Source organism: Pholcus phalangioides, unplaced genomic scaffold (genome assembly GCF_987345545.1).
Source record: "Pholcus phalangioides strain wild (caught in Gottingen) unplaced genomic scaffold, Ppha-v1.0 ptg000017l_1, whole genome shotgun sequence".
NCBI lineage: Eukaryota > Metazoa > Arthropoda > Arachnida > Araneae > Pholcidae > Pholcus > Pholcus phalangioides.
This window is the reverse complement of record NW_028301610.1, coordinates 30,652,975-30,680,873: the sequence shown is the minus strand read 5'-3', so window position 1 is coordinate 30,680,873 and position 27,899 is coordinate 30,652,975. Positions and strand designations below refer to the sequence as shown.

At 36.9% G+C, this 27,899-nt stretch overlaps 1 protein-coding gene across 2 annotated transcripts in view; it reads right to left on the bottom strand.

Annotated features, from left to right (window-relative positions):
- Positions 1–27,899, bottom strand: part of LOC149072885 (uncharacterized) — a 114,106-nt gene that overhangs the window by 8,447 nt on the left and 77,760 nt on the right. For both annotated transcript variants that reach the window (XM_089246842.1, XM_089246843.1), the window contains 2 exons: positions 25,173–25,257; positions 19,948–20,071 (listed from right to left, as the gene is read on the bottom strand). In XM_089246842.1, the coding sequence (XP_089102968.1) occupies positions 19,948–20,071; positions 25,173–25,257 (209 nt within the window). The remainder of the gene's footprint in view (positions 1–19,947; positions 20,072–25,172; positions 25,258–27,899) is intronic.

Here is a 27,899-nt window from a genome sequence, read left to right as displayed (position 1 = left end):
TTAAATTTCAGGGTAGTTTTCTTAGAACTGATCCAGCGAGGGGTGTATACCATCTCCTTTTTATTTTTTTAAAAAGAAAATCCAATCTTTAGTTATAGAGGGAGAATTTCACCCACTTTTAACAAACCAGTCCTAGCTTCAAATTAAGTGTCCTCTAAGGTAGGCCTATACGTTTTTAACTGGTGTTCCGCGAAATCAAACGTCGCAGAACCCGAGGAAAGCTTTCAAAAAACAAAAACTTCCTTGTTACCGATACCCGAAAAGCTGTTGTTTATTCTGGATTTTAATGAAATGGTGTGTTTTAAAAAAAATTCTGACTATTTGGATGACTAAAACAACTTCAAAACAAGAATTCCAATAGTTTTCTCTCTCCCGATCTTTGTCGACCAGAGACTCTATGGACATTGGAACCATAGAAAGAATTCAACAAAGGCATCGCACTGTAATTTTATTTTTTTCTTCAAATTACTATTTTTTTATTCAATGCAAAGCACATTGGGAGTTTCTTATGAGTACGCATGTGAGTGAGCGCACTGAAAATTTTGAGACTTTATACCACTGATAACACACGAGTGCTTCCACTTTCCAATCAGCTCTCGTCATGTGACATCACGTGGCAATAAAATAAAAAACATTTGGCCGCCTCCATAGAATTATGTGCTCTCTAGCTAAAAACTGACTCTTTTCAATCTGTGTCATTCAAGTTTTATTCGTTTGTGTAATGTGTTGTTTTTTACATTGAATTTTTAAACAGGTAGCTGATTCCAACTCCGAGCGTCAGATTAGACATCATCGGTGCCAAAAAAGCTCAGTTGGGAGAGCGTTAGACTGAAAATTAGACATCATAAATTATATTTTTCGTTTCATCTGGAAGTTGTGTGTCTAAAAATATGATATTTTGAAAAACTTTTATCCGCTATGAGTAAGAATTCTTGAATCGCAGAACGTATGTGAACTTTACGGGACACTCTGTGTATTGAAGATGTATCCAAAACTTATTTCGGTTCTACGGAAGTCTCATCACCACAGTGGCTTCAGAGCCGGAGGTTTGAGCACCCACGAAAATTTGTAGAACGTGTCCGAACACCTCAAGAATTGATTCAGAAATCAAAAATTCCTACATGAAATTTAAGATGAGCACTCACAGGGTCGAAACACTTCCGACGACTCTGCATAATGATCAAGAGTTCCTCTGAACATTTTAACATCCTCAAAATCATCACGGATTTCGCAGAACAGCCTCAAAACCATTAACGCTTCCACGAGAGACTTTACGTTGTGAATACAACAACTTAAGACAACTTGTACAACAACTTGTACAACAACTTAAGACAACTTAAGACAACTTGTACAACAACTTGTACAACAACTTAAGACAACTTAAGACAACTTGTACAACAACTTAAGACAACTTAAGACAACTTGTACAACAACTTAAGACAACTTAAGACAACTTGTACAACAACTTAAAGACGTTGACGTCATCAACAGCTTAAACATATTGTTAAATTTATGACCCCCATCAATAGGTATAGCATAGTCAAGGATTCGTTGTCCAGTAGAAACTCCTCTGGTGGATGGTTCTACATACTAACATGCTAGCCTTGAAAGCCAAGTTTTTTTAATCTTATCAATTAAGATAATAGTAAGCGAGTCATTTTGAGTAAAAGTGAATTAAAATCGCAATTTTAATTACGAAATTAATTACTTAAAAACATGTATTCATGGCATACAATGATGATGGGAGATATTAGAAAGCCTGAAATTCCCAGAATATTAAGGAATATGCACACGGTGCTATAGCGGCTTCAGTATTACTAACCCAAGAGAAAAGCGATGAGGAAATATATCTTTTATGTTGAGAGAGTTCTTGAAAAATTACCCCCCGATTTGTAAAGATGCAAGCAGATTCTTGAACAAGCACACGCCCGGCGTTTCAAATTAGCTCTCTCTTTCGATCAAACCAGCAATCGGAGCTTCTCGAAGTGGCGCAGCTCTTTCTACAGCCCAAGGTGATTTTATCGAATTTCTGCATCTGCCTGTTCAACACTTGATAGAGAAACTAGAGTGAGTGTGAGAGAGAGAGAACTCCGTCCGCGACCACAAAGTGCTGTCTCTGCAGATTGCAATGTCTCTCGAACCTTTTCAATGTTTAGAGAGGTAGAGCGATAGAAAGGGTGGAGATGAGATATGGACGGACTATAGGAAGAGTGAATAGAATTGCTTATTAATCGCACGTCACAGCGAATGCAAAGTCCCAAGAAGTCTTTGAGTGTGAAGAGAGAGAGAGAAGCGACGCATTCAAACCACAATCTCCCTCCTTTTGTAATGCAAAACAGTCCCGACCAGAGCTCGTTAATTAAAATGCGCTTATCGCTGCCTCTTGGAATTCGAAATGGCAACAACAAAGCATCAATTTTCTCTTCCAAGAGTTTCATTTCAAGAAACTTCTTATTGGCCTACTCTAGTCCACGCGGCAACCATCTGCTAATTTAACCGAGCTTATCTCTTAATCATTTATTATTGACTCGATTCAATGTTTTAATGAACTATTCGGGTATTGTCTAAAGTTGTAAGAAAAGCCTTTTTTGAGTAAACAATTGTTACTCTTTTACAATCTTTCACTTTTTTTGTGTGTGAGTGTGAATAAGCCTTTTTATTCTATGGCTATTAAACTTTACGAGAATTCTGTTGTATTTTAATCATTATAGATTATTTGATCACTTTTGTCGCACCACGGTCATTTTCTGCACACGAGGACTAATTAGACCGGGACCTATTATTTACTGCCGATTTTGAAAGGCATCGTTTAACATTGTGACCTTTTTTACACTCACTGAGGAGTTGGTGCACTATATCCTTGGTGTGGAACTTCCCGCGGTAGAAATTTTTTCTGTCGCCCACGTTGTCACCGTAACTGTTTTACCTCCGCGTCAGGAAAGTTTCTCACAAGGGTGAATCGGATATCGAACTCGTTACACCTCTAAACATCCTTTGGTACTTTGGACGAGTATCTAATCGACCTGGGCTACAGCACCCTATGATTGTAGCATTAATTAAGAGTTCAAATACAGTCAAACTCAGTTATAACGACATCCAAAATTCTGCGAAATTTTGCTGTTATAACCGAATCGTCATTACAGCGGAGGATGATGCTTTCAAGACCTTTTTGGACAATGAATATAATCAGACGCAATCAAATACTGTACATAAAGTTTTCATTTCATTGTGATTAGGCTGACCATAATTGATCTAGAGAAGTATGGGAAAATTGAGATGATAAATAGGGGTCATCAACGATTTTCGCCAACAATATTGCCAATTGTTTGTTGGTAGAAAAGTCGGGAAGGGAGAAATATTACTGGGAAACACGATAATGTTCCGTGTATGGCTCATGTCGATGACGACCAAGTTGGAGCATCAAACGCGCGCGTCACGAATCTTTCTCTTTCCAACATTCGGCATTCACAGAACAACAGACAAATATTTCCTTAATGTGTTTTATTTCTATAAATTTCTTGCAAAAAAGCCATAAAAACAAAAGCAAAGCAACAAAAAACGTGTTATATTCCGAGAGGTCGTTGCGATTTCATCGACACTATATATAAGCAAATTTCCTTAACATTATTCTCGATCGAAATCAGCCATACCGACAAGAATTGACGTTATAGCTGATGTGTCGTTACAACCCAGGTCATTATAAGCGAGTTTGACTTAGTGCACGATTTTTTTTAATTAGTCTAATAAGACAACGAATGGCCAAAATTAACTCATGGATCACTGTGATGCTATCTATCTTACAAGAGACAGCGGGGCAGAACAAACCTGTGCATTACTCACTCTACATCATTAGTAGACTAAAAATATTCTAGTTCCAGTTTCTTTTTCAGTATTATTATTTTTTTGAAAAAAAAAAAAATATCCGGATCTTGATTTTTCAATGGGCACAATAATTGAAACAAACTCCTGTTGGAACTACATAAGACTCGCGTTTTTCCAGTAATGAGCTTCCTATTACAGGAAAAACCATATACTTGACGGTATCCAATTGAGGTTGGTTGACTTCACGATTCGCTGAATAACTAAAGCCTTCCATAAAAACCATCTATATCCCCCTTTAAAAACCCTCGGTTGATCTTATTTCATGCAACCTAGTTGCTCATCTCCCCTTTCTACGACCTAACTTACGCGCAACGTGGAAGGTCACGGGGCTTCTGTTCAGTTGCACCGTATATCACGTGGCCTTATGGAGGTAACCCTGCCCTCTTAATTGGATGGGAATAGGGTCCTCATCGTTTCATCGCCCTTGTATTGCATACGTACACCGCGGTTTCTTTTATTACTCCACACCGTTCAATTAATATTCATAAGTGCTTGTGTCCGTCCCATCCATACTAGTTATATACAAATACAAGGGCCACGACAGGCAAATTGCCCAGCGAAGTAGCTGAAAAAATTTGCCCATTAAAAACATGGTTGTCAAATATTACCAAAATACCCAATATAAAAGCATATACTGTATCACCAAATAAAAAAAAAAAAAATATATATATATATATATATAAAATGCACTTTGTGCCCATAAAAAAGATTACGATTGTCTTATCTAAGTATGGATAGCTTCTCGATTTATCCCACTATGTTTATCGTACTTCTCTTTAAACGTATCAATTGGGCAAGCTATTCCATTTATTGACAACCCTATTAGAGAAAAATTCGCTGCGACGACACCACAACCTCGTATTGTCCCTTACTAAACGATACCGGTATCCCTTGTCAAAGCAGTTGATTGACGGGGGGGGGGGGGTGTACTAAATTATCTTATTAAGTTATCTTAATTAGTGCAATGCGTTGGTAATGGTTATATTAACGGCGAACGGCAAATTTGTACTCCGAAATCGTCAGAAGCGTGTAGTTTAGGACTGTCTACTGTATCTGGGGTGCTGAAATATGAAGTTTTGTGGAGGAAAAGAACGCGTAAAATGTGCTGTAAGTGTAAAAGGTGTTGTAAGTTTTAGGGGATTAAATCAGCTTTATATGCATATGAATCATACTGTATACATAAGGTATGTAAAAAAGGGGTTGAAATAAAAATCTCTGCTAAAAAGTCTATATTTTATACCAGGGTTTCTCAACCTATGGTCCGCGGACCATAGGTGGTCCACGACGATGACGTAGGTGGTCCTCAGGAAGACTTGATAATTCAATTCTAACTGAATGGGAAATTAATAAATTGGTGTAATTGATATTATAGTAATGTCCATATGGATTCACAAATAAAAAAATTATGCTTTCATACTTAGGTTCATTATACCTCGTCAAGGAAAAAGCGTTAAATTGCGATCATAAATACGGGATATAATTAATTTGCAGCCCAAAAAAAAAAAATGCAATTTATTACAAATATGCTAATTACTGAAAAAAGGGGTGAAGGGTGGGGGAAATAAAAGGTTGACACAAAACAAAAGTTTGACGGGGAAAAAACATTAAAATGACCCGATTACTATAAAATACGGGACGACGCAAATTGTCTTTAAAAACGTTGCCATAAGTCTGCAAAATCCCCATGTTGTTAAAATTGCTGAAAAATTGAGGAAAAAAAACAGTTTAACCTGACAATGTGAGATGAATATTTGTATTTGTACCCAACATTATCATAAGTTATAAAAACGCTGTTTACTAATTATTTTAGTGAACATTATAAATTTAAATAAACATCAATGAAAAAACGGGACAAATGCATAAAAAGAAATTCAGAACCACTAAAAATACAGAAATGTCGCTTAATACGGGACGCAAGTGGTCCATTGAATTGTTTCAGACATTTTAGTCATTTTGAGTTTAAAAAGGTTGAGAAACACGAGGTGTTCTATACGAAGGTGTGATTTACGTGGAGTATTTCTTGTAAAATGTGACAGTAAGAAACTTGCGGCAAGTTTATTTCAGTCACTTCATGCACCGATCAACTTACTAAACCGGTTTATTGATGTTTTACGGTACCACTTATGTAGAAAAACCGGTTTACTGATATTTTGTGGCACCAGTTATGCAGAAAAACCGGTTTACTGACATTTTGCGATACCATTTATGTAGAAAACCGGTTTTAATGTCACAACAAATAGGAATTTAAGGCATCGTTTCTTGGTATTCAATCTCCTTGTTACCGTAATTGCGCAAATATATGAGATCTCTTATACTCCGATTGCTTCTAATCATTCGGAGCCTACATTAGTAGCAATTTATATTAATTTTATATTGTAATTATTCGCCTGTTATTTTATATGACACTTATGGGACTAATTACTAGACATTTATGGGTTGATGCTTTCAAATTTCGGCCAAGTTTTAAATGCAAGATAGGCATTGCAGAGACGGTAACATTATCTTTTAATTTTTGCAAATACGCTATAATGTGAGAATAAAAACATGAAAATAAAATCAGTTCTCATTCTTTTTAATGGTTGGTTAATGTACTCCAATTCAGGAATCTTTTACCAGGTCTAATATAACTTATTGATGTAATAGGGTAATTAAGTTGATGAAATAATTTCGGTTATTATTGGTCAAAGTTAAACGAAGGTCTTTTAACTTCTTCACTCCAGAGGTATTAACTGATAATTAACTCATAATTAACGTTTTCAAATGGATTTTAATGATTCTTTTTCAAGTTAAGACTTGAAGTATATGCATAAGGGCACCTAACTCAAATGGTCTTATTAAAGATATTGATCCAAATTAGTTAATTAGCAAAAAAATTCTTTTTAAAAGGCATACAATAAACACAAATCAATCAAAAAAAAATTTTAATGGTCTTAATTTTTTAATGAGTTTTGGCTCAGGTTTGAAGAGATTCTGGCAGCTTTTAATAAACAACAAAAAGGATAATTGTATCGGAGGGTATGCCACCTAAATCATAGCCACTCATCAGTCTTGGAAACACTATGGTTTTAACCCTTAGATCAAGGGTGCTTAAACTTTTAGAGAATACAGGTCACTTCATTAGTTTGGAAGCATGCCGCGAGCCATTTAAGTTATCTGTAAATGTGCCGAAAATCGCAAGTGATCTTCGGCAAATGTGTCATGAACCACTCAATTGAAGTGAGAATATGCCTCAAGCCACTTAAGTGATCTGGAATAGCGCCCCACAGGTGTAACTTAGATCTTTGAATGCGCCGGAACTGCGATGCGGAAAACTCAATCGAAGTGAGAATGTGCCTTAAATACTTTTTAAGTGGTCTGGAATAGCGCCTCAAGTCAATTAAGTGGTCTGGAATAGCGCCTCAAGTCAATTAAGTGATCTGGTAATGGCCCCTTAGTTCATTTTTACAAAATTAGGTATGAGGTCACGGACCATGGGTTGAGCATGTATACCTTAGATGCAAAAACTGGGTCCTTTCTAAGTCCAAGGAGATATCTTTTAAGCTAGGGGGGAAAAAGACTTTGCATCTAAGGCGGAGGTCTTCAATCTTTTTCTAGTTGCGAGTACTGCCAGTATCCAGGGCCGTAACTAGAGTTGGGGGAGGGTAACAGCCACGGGCAGCAGTTTTAGGTGGGAACAAAGAACACCATTACAAAATTATCGAATTTTAAAGTTATGGGGGTGGCAAAAATCCTAGTTACAGCCCTGCCTGTACCCATCATTAAAAGAAGAGCACCCTTAGGCAAAGCTTGACATCCGAATGCATGAAATCAGGATAATTTCAATCCTTCAATGCAGAAAAGTACAAGGTGTTTATTTGGGACGTTGATCAAGTGCTCGCGAGCACGAAATCGGACACAAGCATCGAGCACCTTAGGTGTTTCAGGGAGCACCGTGGTGCCCACGAGCAACGGGTTCAAGATGCCTGATCTAAGGGTTAATAATATCTATTTCGAACCATGTCCATTCCAACTTTCAATGCCCTTTTGCTTGCAACAACAAACCAGTCGATGCCATTACTAGTAAATGTGCCATTTAACTGATATAACATTAACTTTATAGACATGAATCAGAAAGTATGGCCGATCTTTAATTCAAAAAAAATACACGAGAAAAATCTACCAACATTAAAAGAGATTCGGTATATCGAATCTGAATGGTGAAGATTTGCGTTTTTTCTTATTACTCGTAATAAATGGTTGTACATTATCAGAATTGTTTTCTATTTCGGCCTCCACATTTGTTTTGCATATTATTTACGGCTTATTACATCGTTGACAGGCAATGCCTGATTATTTTTATGCAAACTCATCGGGAGGTATATCACGTAGTTTCCTCTCAAATTTCACGACGATACTTTCGAAAGGTTCCAGGATGACGGAAGAAAATGTCGGGTATCTTCAAACATCATCTATAAACAAAATTTGTGTGTATTCATCTCAAAGATATCGGACTCGAAATTCTATATTTGAAGTGAACCTCATAAATCTGCGAGTATATATAAGATTTACAAATAAAATTTCTGTAGGAAATAAGAGGAAGAGAAGAGTAGAAAGGGGGGGGGGAAAGAAGAGAGGACTTTCTGCCGATTGCCAAATAAAAATGGGATTTCCAGGAAATGTTCATCCACTGCCTAATGTCCCGGAGAAAATGTCCTCTGGACCAATCACGGACCAAACGAAGCGAATGCTCCGTTATTTCAACATCTCCTTGTTCCTATCTCCTCCACGTTATCTAGTACGGAGGGGGAGAGAAAAAATGTCATCCCCCCCCCCTCATGTGTACGTATATATATCTGTATTATATGTATGTACCGAAGATGGACCGTCGTGTATCCTTCACCTTCCTACCCACTTCACCGATTGCATATACACACACACACACACAGCGCGCCCGAAAATATATCATTTTAAATTGAATTATAACCGCCGATGTCCCGTTTGTCGCTGGCAATCGTTTCACAAATCAATATCGTTTGACAGAGAGCCCAGTTGGGGCAAAGTGAGCGAGTGTATGTATGAGAGATGTATAAAGTAAGCTCTGGGGGTGCATCTGCGTGTCAGAGCCAACCCCCTGAGCCAACCCCATTGCACATAACCACCCCTTTTCGCCAACCCTTAGTATTGCTGGGAAATAGAGCTCAGGGGGAAGAGGAGAAAACAGAAATTATATCCCATTTGGACATCGGATGGGATTCCTGCTGGCAGTGCGAGATGAACTCTAGTCTATCCGCGAGACAACATTCCTTATCGCTTTGTCAATTGGCGGTCCTTGGCCGGGATTTCTCTGCGCGAATAGTTGTTGATTCGCAAATCTTCCGAGCCTAATCTCGAAAATCATACAACGTGTGTTGGACGTGTACGATCCAATTCAAGGTCGGAATGACCATAGTCAAATCCAAACAATTGATATTCCTGTTAGCCTGGAAGTTTTTTATGCTGATGGGAAAGGCAAAAGCTTATACTCAGTGAAAAAATTCCTCAATTTCGGTATTTAGCATTGTGAGTACGAACATATTATGTGTGCTTACATATGAGTCTTTATAAATCTAAAATTCTCATTTTTAACCCTTCAACCGGCATAACAGAAATCACCAAAACTCCTGCAAAATATTTTTTAGATATGAAATGGACTTTCTTCCGATTTTTAGCAGCTGCAAAATAAGGAAGATTGCAAAATGTGTTTCACCGAGAAATCAGCTTTACAAAATATCTGGCCCTTGCTAAAATAAGAGGTGTTTAAGAAGGCGAGATATCTCGTCAATACTGGTGAGAGAGTTAAAGAGGCTCATAAGAATAAAACTCATCTTGAGACTAGTGTTTAATGGGGAGGGAGCTCACACATGAAAAAAAAGTTGACACTGAAATTTTCATTCCTCCAATTTTATGCTACATATAAAAAATAGCATCTTTCACTCCTTGTGAATTTCATAGTTGAACTTCATGTGATGCAGCATTTTCATGTTCAAATTATGTTCCTTATCGCTTTGTAAATTGGGAACCTTGTCTGGATTTTCTCTAAGAATAATGGTTGATTCACGATTCTTCCGAGCCTAACCTCAAAATCATACGCATATATTGAGCGAGTAAGAACCAATTCGAAATCGGAATGACCATAGAAACGATACCATAGTCAAATTCAAAAAGTACTGATATTCATGTTAGCCAGCCAGAGTTATTTTTATGCTGATTAAAAAGCCATGCTTGTAATCAGCGATAAAATTACTTACTTTCGGTATTCAGCATTGTGTAACATATATGAGAATTAATGAATCTAGGATTCTCATTTTTAAAAATTTAACCGGCATGGCAGAAGCCACTATATCTCCTGTAAAATGCTCTCTCTATGTGTGTGTGTATATATATATATATATATATATATATATTATAAAGTAGGATTTCTTCCGATTTATAGCGGTGCAAAATAGTAAAATGTGTTCCATTGAGAAATCAGTTTTACAAAATATCTAGAATTGTCATCGCTAAAATAAGAGGCTTCTAGGAAGGTGAGATATCTCGTCGATGCCGATAAGAGGGTTAAAGAAACACAAAGACGTGAATAAGACCACCCTGGACCTCGTGTTTTAGAAGAGCCTCACATATGTAATAAATGTAAATTTAAATGTTCATTTCTCTGATTTTATGTCACATGACTTCCTTTACTCCTCGTGGACTTTATAGCTGTAACTTCATGTGATGCAGCATCTGTATGTCCAAAAGCTCTACATGTGACAAAAACAAGGAAAAAAGTTGGTGTAAAAATGCATTAAAAGAGTCTACTCTACATGAACTCATAACATTTCCGTAGAATTTATCTGGCAAAAAGTGCCAGTGACCAACTTGGACAGGTTTATTTCAGTCACTCCATGCACAAATCAACTTACTAAACCGGTTTACTGATGTTTTGCAGCACCACTTATGTAGAAAAACTGGCTTATTGATATTTGATATTTTATTGCACCACTAATGTAGAAAACTGATTTTTATTTCAAACAAATGGAAATTTTTAAGGCATCATTTCTTGAAATTCACTTTCACTGTTACCAAAGATGTTAAACCAGTGGTTCAAAAACTTAAGTCACCCACGGCTCACTTGCCCAATTCATGGTTTGTCTGCAGCTCCCCGGAATAGTTTAATAGATATTTTTACTTTACAAGAACCACACAAAATGAACAGGTACCCAAGTCAACATCTCCAGCTCGCCGGGATGCCCCTGGTAAAGGTTGGTGACACCCCTAGGAGCCTCTACGCACACTTTGAGAAACACTGTGTTAAAGAGTTAAAGATGCGTGTTAAGATGTTAAAGATGTGTGTTAAGATGTTAAAGATGCGTGCTGAGTTATTTCTTGGAACTTTGAAAATTTGATCTCAGCTAATGACGATGGACTGCGAAAATCCCAGCAAATAATAAGCAATTGAGGGAAGAACTGAAACAAAAATAATCAGTATGACTTATGTCAATCATTATTTTAGAGACCTCATAGGCGGGAGTAGACTTGGAAGTCTGGGGGAGGCACGATGATAATGATGTCAATTCATATATATACACATATACATTAGATCTGTCCATTCCACTTTTGACGCTGGGGACATTCCCCCCCCCTCCCCGTATTTCCACCCATAAAAGACCTTATAAAAAAATTGCCTGTGGCTTCGCGAGTTCTAGGGCCACTACTGGGAAAACATCTATGGAAAAAAAAAATAATTCAAAAGTTTTTCTCTATACACATGCAGCAACATTGAATTTCATCGAACGAATACCAAAAAACGAAAATCCTCAGAAAAACTATTCGACACTTCATATAAGTATTAGGAGAAGCCTTTTTTGAGGGTGCTTGCGCTTTTTTTGTATATTATATTAAGAGATTTTGAGGGAGACGAAAATTAAGTAAGAAACAAAAAAAAGAGGACACGCACATGCATATTTTGTATGTACGGGAGATGCTAAAGCCTTCATGATGATGATGATTCAGGCATAACCTTTGGAAGAAAGACAAGCGAAAACAGATTAAGAAATCTTTCTTGTACCGAGAGAAGGCGAAAAGGTAAATAAAGACAGCGATGGAATGAATTTTTGTTATTTTTTTTTTTGGCCTTACATGTAAGAACAAGAAAAAAAAATTTACTTCATGTTTGTCTTGTAAAACATTTTTTTATTATTATTATTCATTCCACTTCCTATAAAACATGAAAAAAAATTTTTTTTTTTTTTCTAATGTTTCTTTGGGAAGAAAATTTGATTCGTCAACAAAGTACACACACAACTTCCATTATGCAAATTTCCAATTTCAAACGCTGCATTGCATTGGGTTGAGAGAGAGAGAGAGATGGGCTTTATGTGGGGGGGGGGCGTGTGGGGTTATGTGCAGGGTTTGTAGTATGAGAGAGTTTGATGATAAGAACAGGAGAAAAAAATGATTTTTTTTGTTCTTATTATTGTTATCAATGTGTATATGTTCCACACAAAGTTTATTCTCCTCTAACTTATCCTGTAAAAAAAATGGAAAAAAGGACATTTTCCGTTGTCCTTAAATATGTCAACGGAAATGCGATTAAATTTTTTTTTTGGAAAAAAAAAAAGAAAAAAAAATCACTGAAAAATGCTCCATTTGGTTCCTGAATACATTAGTTTGCGCTAAATACGTTTTGTTTCCTGCTCTTCGGGCGACGTCTCCCTTTATTTTCTTGGAATGTTATTTTCTACGCCTTCCTTACTTCCCTTCCAAAAAACCGCTTCCAAGAGTTCCTGTTTCCCACCACTCCTAGAAGTTTATACGTACATATACTTTATTATCTGAAAATCCCTCAATGTTTCATCTTTTTTTTTTTTTAATATCTTTCCGGATTCTTTTAAGGAATACTTCTCTCTTGCCCGTTTCTGCGAACGGGAAACTATATTACATTCCCGGAGAAAGAAACAAACAAATAAAAAAAATGTTGATTGAATTATTTGTATCGCTTTATGATCCGAAAAGATCTGGTTTGGATTGTGTTGTGCTTCCCCCCCCCCCTTCCCCTTTCTTCTAGTGTAAAATATGGAGTATGAAGAGAAAGAGCAAAAAATGTCCGAATGATACGTTTCTGTGTAGTAAATCCATCAAAATCTGGAAGGAGAAGGGGTGCCTGGTCCGTACTGGAATTTCTCCGGTTGTTAATGGAAGGATTGATAACATTGTATGCATATTACAGGATTAAGTATCCAAGAAAATGTCTAGATATTTGAAGAACAGAAGTGAGAAGTAAAATGATGCTTGCTATTGATTATTTATTCAAGCCTCAGCGCAAACTGTTAAGACTGGATCCAGTTGTGTAGTGTATCGAAGGTGCTGTTTCACCTGCTTAATTGGCAGCCGAAATACAAATTGTATATTTTTACATATCTTCCACTCGTAAAAGTAAACTGACTGAGAGCAAAATAACAAACAACTGGTGGAGCAAATAATATTAACCAAAACACCAACAAGAACAGAAAAATTTTTGCCCAACTGATTGATATACTGTATTTGTTGCGTTTATCATCGATATTCTGGAGGTTGTTATGTCTACCAATGTTTTAGCTGTCGATGTATTTTATACATACATTTTCCACTCAAACGCACATTGACAGTAAGAAACATCAACAACCGACGGAGAAAAATGATAATAGTAACCAAAACACACGAACAAGAGCAGAATAATGTTACCCTGAGGTTGATTGGTATTTTTGTTACAAATACTGCAGTATCATTTTTATTGATGGTTTTGAATGTCGTTGTTGTGTCTATCGATGTTTTGGATGTCGTTGTTGTGTCTATCAATGTTTTGGATGTTGTTGTTGTGTCTATCGATGTTTTGGATGTCGTTGTTGTGTCTATCGATGTTTTGGCTGTTGGTGTATTTTGTACGCATGGTTTTCGCTCGTAAACGGATGACGAAAAACAATATCATTCATCAATACACCAACAAAAAATGTTGCTTTGAAGCTGATTGATATCTTTTTTGGTGTGTTATTGCTATCAATGATTTTTGATATGATTGTTATGTTTGCCGATGTTTTAGCTGTTGGTGGTTTTCATACTTTTTTTCTTTGGCTACAAATATATGAACATTTCAATTTTCTACACAGTACTCTTAAAGCTAGAAAGTTTAGAGATATCCCTATTTTTAATCGAGATACATTTCAACACAAAATGCGATGTGGGTGTATTTCAAAATTACAATTTTGTAGAGTTAAAACATAAAAAAGGATTGGTTATCTAAAATAATTTGACGTTTAAATTAAATAGTTTTTTTTATAAGAATCAGAGCGAAATTAACATATAATACTCGGTCTCTAGATGCGGTATTTTTTTGACAGTCAACAAAAGATGTGTTTGCGGGGAGCTCTTCATAAATTCGATTAGGCTTATGATAGCGAAAATTATTTCCCCGTTAGTTTATTCCTGGAAAAATCAGCTGACGTCTACACTCTCATCCTAGACTATTTTTTTCCTTGTACCTCACAGTCAAGAACTTCGTCACGTCTTTCAAAAAGTATGACATGAGCACGCTCGGGGGCGAATGCGATCTTTGCTAATTAGATGGATTTGACGTAGCTTACCATCGCTCCTCTTTTTTTTAATATATATATCTCTTGAAAAAAAAGGTGCAGAGAGAGAGAGAGAGAGAGCAATTGCATTAGTAGGTTCTCCTTTTTTATTCAAAGCACTATCTTTCGAGTGGCCCCTTCAGGTAATTTTTCTTTCTTCCAACATCAGTAGCAACGCCAGGTAAGAGAAAGAGAGAGTGAGCCAAGCTTCTGGCAGCTACTGGCCTTGTCGATCTCTACGGTGGATCTCCTCCACTCTGTTGTAAAATCCCAGTGGAACCGGAGCGAGTTTCAGCCACTACTACTGGACGACATCAACTGTGGATATGTGAAGAAAGAGGGAACAGGAGAGGAAAGATAAAAAAAAAATATATATAAAACGAATTCCGTGGAAGCTCCGCATCGATTTGGGAATCGATATATAAATGAGAAAAAAAAACCGTGGCCGAGATGGGGACCATATTTCGCAATGAATGACCTCCTCCTTTTTAATCAATTATATTTTTCCCACGTTTTGAAATCGCTATCTTACAAGAAAGGACGCAGGAAGAGAAAAACAGTTTTTAGATTGGTTTTTTTTTTTTGCCATTTCCAATGGACACATGTCCGAGTTCGAAAGAGTCTAAGCTTTCTTTAAAACTTGTTATTTATCCCAGTTGTCATTTATTTTAAACTTATTTATTTCATTCAGTTCTTTGTTTCTCTCACGATTGATTGATATACCATGCCTTTTATGAGTTGGTGTTATCAATTTTTCCATTTTTACAGTGTCAAGGATATACGTTCTATGCAGGGCTGCAACTAAGAGAGGGCGGTGGGGGGGGGGGAGGGATCTGGTGCTTAGGATGCTGGACAACTAGGGCAGTAGTTCTCAAAATTTTACCACCCATTATTCCCTTGTTCAATGCATAGTTCATCTTGGCTCCCCAGAATAGTTTAGTAGATATTTTCACTTAGAATCACTTCTCAGCCACCTCGTTGGGTATTTTGCCTGTTGTGGCGTTGTATTTGTATAAAGCATAAGTAGGCACACAAATCACTCCAGCTCGCCGAGACGCCCCTGAAAAAGGTTGGGGACTCCCCCAAGGAGCCGCGGCGCACACTTTGAGGAACACTGCACTAGAGGCATCAAGTTTACTTTTTGCTCGTTCGAAATTACGAGGAGGGAACGCAAAAATGGATACTTGCCCTGTGCAACAGAGTCAACTCCTGTTTCTTGTTGCGATCCTAGTTCTGTGTATTCGAAGTGTATCACATTGTTTTCCACATTATCCAGTAAAAGCTACGAAAAATCAGCAGAAAAAGAATCCTTACTCAGAATGGACAAAAATGAAGAAATAACCATGTCCCTATGACTCATGGTTATCGAGTGAAACCAGATTCACGGTCTTAATAAAGAGCTGAAATGTAGCCATGATGAAATTGGTTTCGTGCGTGTGATATTTTGACATGGAAAATGTGCTGATTCAGTCATAATTGTGTGCACTTCACTCTTCTTGTAGTAGTTCTACTTACTGAATGGCTGACTTTAGAAAAGTGTCTCTTAATTTTTTTTCGCCCATGGTCCCCTTTAGACCATATTTTTTTCGCATGACATTCCTGTCTTAACCGGGGCTCTCAACATCCAAGAGCGAAGCCTTGGATATACCTACTACCCCTCTAGCCCTCTACTTATCAATCCTTTCCGCAGCATAGCAGAAACTCCAATCTCCCCCTCCCCCCTGTAAATTACCACATCTTTTTTTTTTTTTATAGATTCAACTGTCTTCCTATATTAAAAAGGTGCAAAGTAAGCGGGACCGGAAAATGTGTTCCAGTGAGAAATCAGCTTTAAAAAACATCTGGGCTTGTCATTGCTAAAGTAAAAGGCGAGATATCTCGCCAATGTTGGTGAGAGGGTTAAATTTATTTCTGAGTAAATTTATAGAATTCAAAAACACTATAAATAATGTGGATCTCTGCATCCTCGGACAAGATACCTGTCAGCCATGCCCACCCCCTCCCCCATTCCATAGAGTTTAATCTTTGGCTGATCCCTAGGTCAGCGTTTTTAACGGCCCCCAATGGTAAATTTGCAGCGTAAAAAGCAGAAAATAAGTGATTCGTTGCTGGTCCCCGGGCTAGATCTCTGTCTACTATGAGGGGGCCCATGCCATCATCTTCCCTCTTGGGGTGAGGGTCGTACGGGTAGTTCGACTAGAATTCTAAAAGTATATATGTTATCAAACTTTCTCCTGCTACATTTCACTTAAATGCTTTCTACCTGCGTTTTTTCCCCACAGGTCTATGTGGCTCTTAATCACCTACCATGGCTCCAGTTTTACTTGATTTTTACCCGTGGCCTTACTTAGAATATTTCAAAGCTGCAAGGGACCATATGGCTTTGGTAGAGAACCACAGCTTCAGACTATCCAGGAGCATTGTCCTCAAAATTCAAGTCTACTTTTGTAACAAGTTAAGTCCGATACACAAATTCCTCTAGGTAGTGGTCCTCAAGCCGGATCCACACCCGCAGCGCTACGCCATTCCGAGCCACTCAAAAACCGGTTTATACGGTGTGCCTGAGATCATTTTTGCCATCAAAAACCGGTTTGTTTTTGCATAGCGCTCCATTATGGATTTGTCTTCTTGAATAATAATGTATAGCAGTTTAATTGGGAATCTTGTCCCGCAGAAGTTTATACAGTCTTTACGGGAACCACGTGTACCGTAATGCTTTAATTAAACCAATTATGAAAGAATTCTTACTACTAACTAATAGCACAGCCATTTTTTGTAAACATCTTGGAAGCTTTAATTAATTAAAACCGGACGATCCAGGATTAAGTTAATCAGAATCTCAATATAAATTGGAATCAAATAGTTTCATTCCACGATCACAAATGTATTCATTTAGTAGAAGACAATAAATTTTAGGATAAAAAATATTTTTTGAACGTGAAAATTAGCATATTTTTGATGAAAAATACCGCAATTTGCCAAAAAAAAAAAACCAAAAAAAAAAAAAAAAATCCGAAAATAAAAAAAATTAGCTTTTAAAAAGCATTTTTGTGCTCCATGAAATGTTGTATAATGATCTCATTTTTTTTTCCTGTTGTTAATCTTTCACTGTTGTTCTTCTTTCTCTCCATGGCATTTTCAGCTTTTTATTATGCTTGCATCGTCATCCCTATGGTTCTCAAGGGAATCCCGAGGAATACGAGGAAACGCCACTCTCCTTCCCAAAACAGGTCTCGATGGGAGTTGTAGTGAAATTATTAGCCGGCCATTAGCTAATAAGTTCAGGTATTTAGACTAATTGCTAGCCGCCCTTTTCTTTTGCTAACATCGGTTTTGTATAACTCTCTTCCTATTTTTTTTATATATACTGACGTCGGCTACGTAGTCCTCTCAGGACTTTGATTTTTTTTTGTGCTCAATTTTTAGTTATTTTTTATCATCTAGGCCCCCCCCATTCCACATCATTCCTGGCAACAGTTTCAATATGGTTTATTAGTTCCCTCCTTTTTGTATGACCGCTGGAACAATTCCAGATGCCATTTATATCGCACTTCATCTTGTTCATTTTCTAATTTACTTACTAGATTTTCTTTGGTTAACATGTGAAAAGGTAATCATAATATATGCATAAAAGAGGAATTGTACAACATTGTAGTGATTTCAAAATGGCTGAGTTTAGATTTGAGTAATTGGAATGATTTAAGAGATGGTAGAAGTATGTATTGGGCTCGTTTTGTAGTGTGACATGCCTGTAATGAGTGTGGATGAGTGATGGACGTTGTAGTCATGTTTCATAAAATTTAAATTTAGATGCTATTTTTCTCTTTACATTTTTCTCAAAATAAGGTACGAAATTCCTACATAAAAGATTTAGAAACGAGCCATCTTAACATTGTGTCTGATGTATATGTGCCAAGATCCGTTATGTGGATCCTTAGTATATTACTTTATTAAGAACGCTATGATGTCATTAAAATGGCCAAGAATGGCCATATTTCATGGGAAAACATGGAAAATTGGGATCGGAGAAAATACGAGTTGTCACCAAAAACGTTGCCAAAAGTAAGCAAAGTCGCCAATCATTGCTATAATCATATAAATAATCATCAGAGAGCGGGAAATAAAGCGCTAATGCAAATCGCAGTGCATTAAAATGTATTTCCCAACAATAATAGCAAAAAGTCTAAAACAAGACAAATATACGAGATGGCAATTTATACAAGTGTAATCTCCCATAGCAGATATGCTCCATTCGTACACCTCCCGTTAACGGACACTTTTTAAATTACAGCAACGGGATTCCATGTATTTTACCACCGATTAACGGACACAATTTTAGAGGACACATTATCGAGAGGTTAAATTTTAATAATTATCGTAAAATAATTTATAAGTTATTAAAATGATCCGAAATCCTTGATTTCAGTGGAGAATAAAAATCCACGTAATCTTCCTCCGAAAATACGGAATAAACGTTACATTTTTAAGTCGAGGTGACCAAAATTACGGGAAAATACGAACGTCATGTGTTCACTCTACTGAGAAGGCAGGCACCGTTTAGAATTGGTTATATTCCCTGAAAAGATTACTAGCTGTAGAAGAGCTTGATTATTTTAATATACATGATTCAAATAAACTGGCAACATTGGTGATAGACTACGGTGATGAATATAACTATCATTTACATATGAGCGTGACGTCATTCGGATAATACGTCAAGCGTGGAGAGCTACTAAGAATGCACTTTATAGGGTAAGCTTGTAGGGTATCACACTATGTTGAGGCACATCGTAGTAAAAAATTAAATAATGATTCCATCTTGTGGTTGAACTTTCACGAATATTTTGATCTTTAACTATGGATAGATAAGTTACAGTTATTAACGAATATTACCAACGTGCGAAGATGATAGTAATGGATATAGATTATTATCTGATAATATCGCACGTCATCTCTTCCATCCTTGAAGCTGTAATGAACAATATCTGATTACTAACAAAAAAAAAGTAACAATAAATTCACCAAATAAAATAACTGTAGAATATTTCTGAAAGACAAGACATTACGGGAATTCGAGAAAAATACAGAACCTAATACTCACTATTATATATAGATTAAATATCTTTTCATTTTGCACCATATATATTGCCTGATTACAACGTGAAAAGTTTTACCGGATTGGTAAAGCGCAGCACACGCTTCTCCTACGAACACAAAGACTTGCATTGACCGAAAAATTAAAATTTATACTTACGTGATACTTTAGTGGATGGGAAGATCTATGCTGGGAATGAAATCAAATACAAGAGCATATAGAAATGCCACATATTTTTGTTTACTCATTGAAATTATATAATTAAGTATGATAATGGAAAAAAAAATTTTTGCTCAAAATTCATGAAAACCTGTAATGGAATTAATAGATTACGAATGAGCACTGTAGCTCGTTTCAAGTTGTTACCTGAATCCTGTCTTCGGGTAAGTCTGTTTTGAGCGAAAGCATCTCCCTTGCGTATACGTCTGGGTAATGAGCATCCTTGAAAGCTTTTTCAAGCTCTTCTAATTGGTAGGAGGTGAAAATCGTCCTGTAAAGAGACATCCAACTAAAAGTTAATCTTTATTAAGCAGTATATATTCAGGATCTGATACAACCCTCTAATCACATTAGAGCAAGGATGCTCAACTTTTAGGAGAGTGCGGGCCACTGCATTGGTTTGGAAACCTGTCGCGCGTGCCACTTGAGTAATGTGGAACGGTGCTATAGGCCGCTTAAGTGCTCAAACACTGTGCCGCGGGTCACTCAAGTTATCTGTGTATTTGTCACTTACTTTAATTTAAAAAGATTAGGTTTGAGGTCATGGGCCACTTCAGGTGACTCCGAGGGTCACATTTGTCCCACGGGCCATAGGTTGAGCGTATATGCATTAAAGGTTGGTTATAATTGCATAAATGCTCTCGTTAACGTTAACCTTCTATGGTATACTCCGATAGAAACGCATTAGAAATATATTTTTTTGCAAATACGGATGTAAATAGGTGCTGTTAGCATATTTTTAATTGAAGCAACACATCAATACAGCAATTTATTTAATTAGAGAGGATTTTTTAATGAGTTACAATGGCTAAAATTAAGGGTAAAATATAGTGTTCTCTTTTATTTCACTGTTATATATATCTATACACTGATAAAATCTTGATTAGCAAAGTGGAATATACAGTTGTTATCTTCAACCAATGCCCCCTCAATTTGGTGCGATTTTATAAATCTTTGAACGCGTAAAATTTGAGCAGCTCTCAAAAAAAAAATAAAAATAACATCAATGAGGAATCAACTCTTTCTTGATAGAAAAAAAGTATTGTGTAATTTTATATAGCCATATTTTTTTGTATTGAAATAACACAAAAAGATGTCCTTTCTACAATACCGAAATAATTGGGAAATGAAATCTGTATAACGGGTTTTTTGACTATGTATTTGCCATGCGTATTCAAATATATGTACCTCTTTAGAGGGTTTATGGCCTTGTCATACTAGTATAGCTGAATGGTAGCAGCAGGAATGACTTTTAATGAATAAAATTCTCTGCATTATGACTAAGGTGATCATATTTCATGACAGAAATAAAGGAAAAACCCATCGACGTCGTTAATTGTCACCAGAATAGGGCCAATGTTTTCTTAAATTGTCAAATATCAAAAGATTCACTAATCAGCGGCTGAACTACATTTAAACCTAACAGCGACACCTCAGAGAAAATAAATAGTGATTGCATTGAAATAGTTGATGCATTTTTTATAAAAAAAAAAAGTAAAATATATGTATATTTGAAGTCACGTAAATTTATAGAAATTAGATAAAGCTCCAATTTCAGTGAGGATAACGAATTCGAGTTAGCCTTGATTGAAATTACCAAATTTGCTAGAAATGCCCGAAAAAATACTAGAAATATGGGGAAAGTCCCGTAAAATACTTGTCATACAGTCACTCTAATAATGACTAAAAATTTTAGTTCTTAGAAAGAGTCCAACTCGGAAAATACCACATGAATCGATGATAAATAGAAATCCACGAAAAAATGCTTGTTTCAATTATATCCCACTCGAATACACAAGAAGAAAGTAGAATTCATTAAAAAATCTAATATATCTTTCTCCTTTACAACACACATTATTATTTCCTAATAATAATAATTTTGATATCTCTATAATTGTATATTATTATTATCACTATTTTCCGTGGAAAAACATCTTCGAATCTAAAAGGAGAATACATTCATTTAAGCAGAACAAAGTGTGCGGTGTGGCCCTTGTGTTCAGTTTAATGCGAAAACGTTATTTCCCAGGTCGACGTTTATAAATTACTTCTTACGTCTCTTCCAGGCCAACAACCCACCTCTTCCATTTCCCTCCAGCAAAAATACAGAATACAGATCGGAGTGGGGGGGGGGGGCAAAGGCAAAGAGAAAAATTAATTTAGCGGTATTTTAATTACCGCTAAGTGCTGAACAAGGGACTTCTTTTCTTCTGCGAACTATGCTTTCGTGATTGATCGCCGCAGAGGCCAAGTGGCCGTGAAATTGGCAAAGACTTCTGTTCAAACTTTGTGTTCGCGAAATAGTACTCACAAAGGTGTACGCTCACGCACACATACACACACGCACAAAACTCTAAATAATAGCCCCTACGAGGTATACGGCACGAGAAAAATCCTCCACCTTTTAAAGGTGTCCCCGTGGGCGTGAAAAATAAGCAAAACTGTGGTGAGGCCATAACATACTCTGCAAACATAATCGACTAAAAGCTTCTCGATCGCGATATTTACCTTCCCGACCGTAAGGTATAATTTCGTGCCTTGTAGCCCTTTTTTTTAATACTTCTAAGATATTGGAAGAGAGTCGGCTTATTTTTTTTGTCGAATATATCTACTTTCTTTCATATATTTAATTATTTCAGATTTGATTGTACACGAAAATGTTATCATTTTTCTTTTGTCATTTCGTTTATTGGTTATAGGTAGGGTAGTACATGTGCTTATTGAATATAGCTGTTGTGGGGGGAAAAGGTAAATTCGTGGCTGGATATACTGTATATACTTTACGGGACTATTTATGTCGCTTCAATGGCTGGAATCCGATATGCAGCTGAAAAAGCTGAAACGTCTGTGCTTTGAGGAAATATTGAGAGCTTTGAAGTTTTTGGAATTGAACTCCAGATATCATTGGCAATATAATGTCACATGAAAACCATCTTAACAAATACGTAGGATTACTAAAAATTCCTCATAAGAAAGTCTATAATAGCAGAACCTTGCCCCTGTACTAGGGAGCATTCACAAATTACCTCTTTGGAAACAACTACAATTATCATTGAGATGTGACGCATGATACTATTAAAAATGTAAATTTGAAGGACACAACAGGCAAAATGCCCAACGAGCTTGCTCAAAAAGACATTAACAACGATTGCAATCTTGACAGGAACTTAGTACCAACACTTCCACAAAAAAGGCTATCAGAGCAACAGAGCCGGTTCTGGACATTTTTCAAGTGTAAGTGAATAATATTTTGGTGATAAAAAAATCACCCTTTCTCGGTTCCCTTCAATTGGCGCCTTCTGCGGCTGCGTAGTTCGCAGGATTCAAGATCCGTCCCTGCATAGCAAGAACTTGCCCACGTAGTTCGCAGGATTCAAGATCCAGCCCTGCATAGCAAGAACTTGCCCGTGTAGCGGGAAGATCAAAATTACCCGTTTGGAAACAACTACAGCTGTCAGTGGTGACATGACACCATTACAAATACACACATAAAGGGCACAATAAGTGAATTGCCCAACAAGCATGATGAAAAGAAATTGACAACGAACGTAGTTTTGACAGCAGCTTAGTGCCAACAATTCCACAAGTGGCTATGCTAGCCACCTGTAAATGAGCATTCAAATTACCTATTTGGAAATAATTGGAAACAACTACAGCTGTTATTGGTGATATGACACCATTACAAATAAAAACACGCAAGGAAGAAAAAAAGAGAAGAAGGTGCTTGAAAAAGAAATTGACAACGAATAAAATCTTGACAGGAATTTAGTACCAACAATTCCATAAATAAAAAAGTCATCACATAGTAAGAACTTGCCCCGTATCAGGGAGCATTCAACTTACATGTTTGAAAACAACTACAGCTATCACTGGTGACATGACGCCATTACAAATATATACTTGAAGGGCACAACAAGCAAATTGCCCAATGAGCTTTCTTAAAAATAAATTGACAATGAATGCAATCTTGACAGGAAACTTGATACCATCAACTCTACAAAAAAGGCAATTTATAACCGCGACTGTGCACAGGCTTATGAAGATAGTTATCTGACAGAGTACATATCTAATACATAGGTCATTAACACAGAGCAAAACGATGGTTACCTCTTGCCGGTACACCTTTAAGACGCATTTGACACTACAGAAATCTTACCGAATTGCAGTAATTGCTGCAGAATCGATGTCTAATGTTTAATTATCCATAAGTCGAAGCTAGACTTCCCAGAATGGAAACTGTCGAGTTTTTTACAAGGAAACGCATGCATCTGACGCATTTGCAAACCACAAATATTCCTCAGTCAAGAAAAAAAACGATCACCATACTCTACTGATTTTTTTCATTCATCTGGACTATCTTATTGGCCATCATTATCTCCAATCATCTATCGGATCCAATCTCTAACGTGAATATTAAAAACCTACAACAAATCAACTGTCTAGATTCACATCAATCAAAACTTTCCCAATGTCACGATTGTCAGTATGAAGGTCATACCGCCGTACCACACTTTCTCACGCGTGTCGATTCATTTTAGGAAAACGTCAAATCCTCAACGAAAAATCCAGTTTTTTCTCGTCTCTCGCGGAGGTAAAAAAAAAAAAAAAAAAAGGTAAAACCATGATAAATACCATTTGGATCCGTAAAAAATTGAGTGGATTTCATGGACTTTTTTGAGCTTGTTAAGAATAAAATAAAGAAATATAAAAAAAAATGTTATTTCTAAATCTTTTTTTTTTTATTTCCCCAGCATCCATTGAGTAAACATTGCATGGAAAAATAAAAACTCCCGCTGTTGCGTTGAAATATTTCGGATAGAGCATAACTTGTTCGTCTTATATGATTGGGTCGAAAAATAGGCACAAAAAAAAAAAAACTGTTAAAAAAAAAGATAGACAGGGGAAAGCTTCTCAATTATTTTAGAAGGAAGGGCTCACGGGTATTTTGTACCTCTCTTTTCATATAGGTAAGTTAGGCCTTACGTCTGACAGGTTGACGAGACGTGGAGGTCAATATTTGCACTCGTGGCCCGCACTCAACATGGCAGGGAAGTGAGGCAAAGCATTATAAATACTGAACAAAAAAAAAAAAAAAATTATTCTGTACTATTCACATCCCGTGAAGTTGGTCTTCCCTTTAACAGCCTATTTGACACTTCCCTTTTTTTTTATGTACACATAACGGACATGGTAAAAGAGACTGGCAATAGATGTGCTGACTTTGAGAATGGTGTTATCTGGTTACGGATGGTTTTTTTTTTTTTGGCTCCTATACAGGTTTACATTTTGGCAAGAAAATGTTTTATTACTATTTTTTCCTTGGTTTATTTAAAGAGGAGATGGAAGAGGGTTGTGCAAATTGAACTTCTTACCGGTGACGTCTTTTCTTCTTCTTTTTCTTACTGACACTGCTTTGTTCTTCGGAGATGCCATTTTTAGTGAATTCTGTCCCGAGTACTGCAAAAAAATAAATAAAATGAAGGATCATTAGTGGTGATGATATTAATAGAAAAATACGTTATGTAATTAGTGTTAATACTCCGTAACTAATACAGCATTTCTTTAGAATTTTTTGGCTCATTGACATCGCCGTAGGAGCTGTAAAAAGGTCGTTCGATCGAGTGATTGGTTTGTTCAATACAATGGTTCTCAAACTCCGCCGCTCCCTTGCCTAATTCTTGGTTCATCTGAGGCCACGTTTTAAATTTCTAAATTTCAAAATTGACCTTTCGCATACGCATACACGCACTTAACCATTTATACATACATTCACGATCTCGTCTATCTCTTCACATCGGCCCCTCAGGGGCCTGTTTTGAAGGCAGCTAGTGTTCAAGAGAACAGGCACTGCCATAAATCCCCATCGTTCGTTAGTTCGTGGCTCTGCAGGATCGTTTAGCAGATATTTTCACAAATGAAAAAGTGCCACTTTAAAACATAAATAGGCATACAAATCAATATCTTCAGCTCACCGCGACGCCACTAGAAACCGTGACGCACACTTTGAGAAACACTTGTTTAATATAAGGGGTGTTTTTGAAATTTTTTTTGGAGTCACGAGCACTGTACATGCCTGGAAGAGGACAACTATGCACTCTGTAGTGTTTGAATTAAGTTTATAATGTGACTTCTGGAATGCGATTGGATCGAATTGGGTGGCTCATTTTTACGTGTTGATTGTGACCTTGCGAGATTGAAATCAGGAATGTGAGTTTGAGTAATCTTGGGAGAATCAGCATGACTACGACGGCGCTCGTGAGCAATGGGTTGAAGCACTACCACCTATAGAACAAGGCCTCCGCACGAAGCTCGTGACGTCACTGAAGAAGGCCATTTCACCTATGGCCATTGGATATAGCAGGTCGACGCATGCGATATCTTTACCTTTTTTTTGCAGTATATTCAATTTCAATAGGAGAAATAGTCTTCTTCATTGACGTTACAAGCTTCGTGCGGAGGCCCTGTTTTATAGGTGGTATTGGTTGAAGATGCCTAGTCTGATGTAGAATAGTTTGCAGTCGATGTGAGACGTTGGTGATGCCTGTCTTATTGATCGTTCCAATGAAGTGAATAATGTAATGCAGGAGAATGTATTTTTCTTGTATTTGCCTTAAGGACGAAACATATTACACTGACGTGACGTGATTATCACATCACGTCAGAGATGTTGTGAATTCTGATTCGTGGAAATTATGTGACGTAGAAATTCCACGTCACAAATCAGGATTCACAACGTCTCTGACATGATGTGAAATCACGTCACGTCAGTGTAAAATCACGTTTCGGCCGATTATTGGTGATTTTCTGAATAGGAGAATTAGCGTTCGATGTGGGACGTTGGCATTTGCAATATTTGTTTCTTTGATGGTTTCTGTCGAATGAAGGTCTAATAGTTGGATTTTAAACGTTGGCATTAGCTCCGTTGATCTTTTTTAATGAAGAAATAGTCTAATACAAAGAATATAATTTGCGATCAATGTAGGACGTTGGTATAGACAGTGTCTGCTCCGTTGATCGTTTCTTACGAGTGAATAGTCTAATGCAGAATTTTTTGCAATAGAATGTGAGACGTTAGCATTAGCAGTGTCTGTTCGATTAATTGTTCCTATCGAGTGAAAATTCAGAATAATTAGCATCCAATGTGGGTATTGGCATTGGCAATGTCTGTTCGACTGAATGTTTCTATCGAATGAGTGACCTAATGAAGAATATTTGGCAATATATTTTAAACGGTGGCATTAGATCCGTTGACCATTCCTAACGAGTTGCCACCGATATGGAACCTGTAAGATGAAGGCATTAGCAATGCTTGTTCCAATGATCGTTCTTGTCGAGTTTGTTATCTAATGTGGAATAACATCTGGTATAGTTTCAAATAGAACGCCATGAAGAACCGCTATTCTAAGCCAAATTCTAGCTCAAACGATCGAAAAAACCTTTATCTCATCGGGAATTAGTACAGCCTAAGAAAGTCTATTATTTTAGCATCTGAAGAAAACGGCTTCATTGTGCTTTTATTGAAGCCAAAGTCAACTTGCATCAGCAACTTAAAGTGGAAAGGCACAGAAAACCAAATTCAGCTTATCAGATATGGTGACAACTTCACATTCTCGTACGTTCCAATTTCATCTAAGTGACTAAACTCTCGATCATACTGTTTTTGGGGGTGTGTGGAAATCTTTTAGAACAGACATGTTCAACACGCCGCTCAAGAAGTCTCCTAGTGACGCAGTGGTTAGCATACTCATCCCAATACTGTCTTTGAAGAGCGTTTAATTCGAAGTTGTTCGCGAACATCGAGGTGGGATGAATGTATAATAATATAACATTTCTGTAGATTACCACACGATCTCTGACAATTTAAATTTTAACTGAATATTGTGTTGTTAGGATCGATACCAGAGCGGCGAAGAGTGACATTATTTTTGACATTGAGTAATATCTCATGAACTAATGCCAACTGAACTGATGAAAACAAGAACTGATGCCACGTGGTATTTTAGTCATCCACTAACGTTTGAGATTTTATCCTCGCAATTCCCAATTACGCACAAAGGGGCATTGGAGATGGATACAAAAGGATATAAATCGAGCTATTT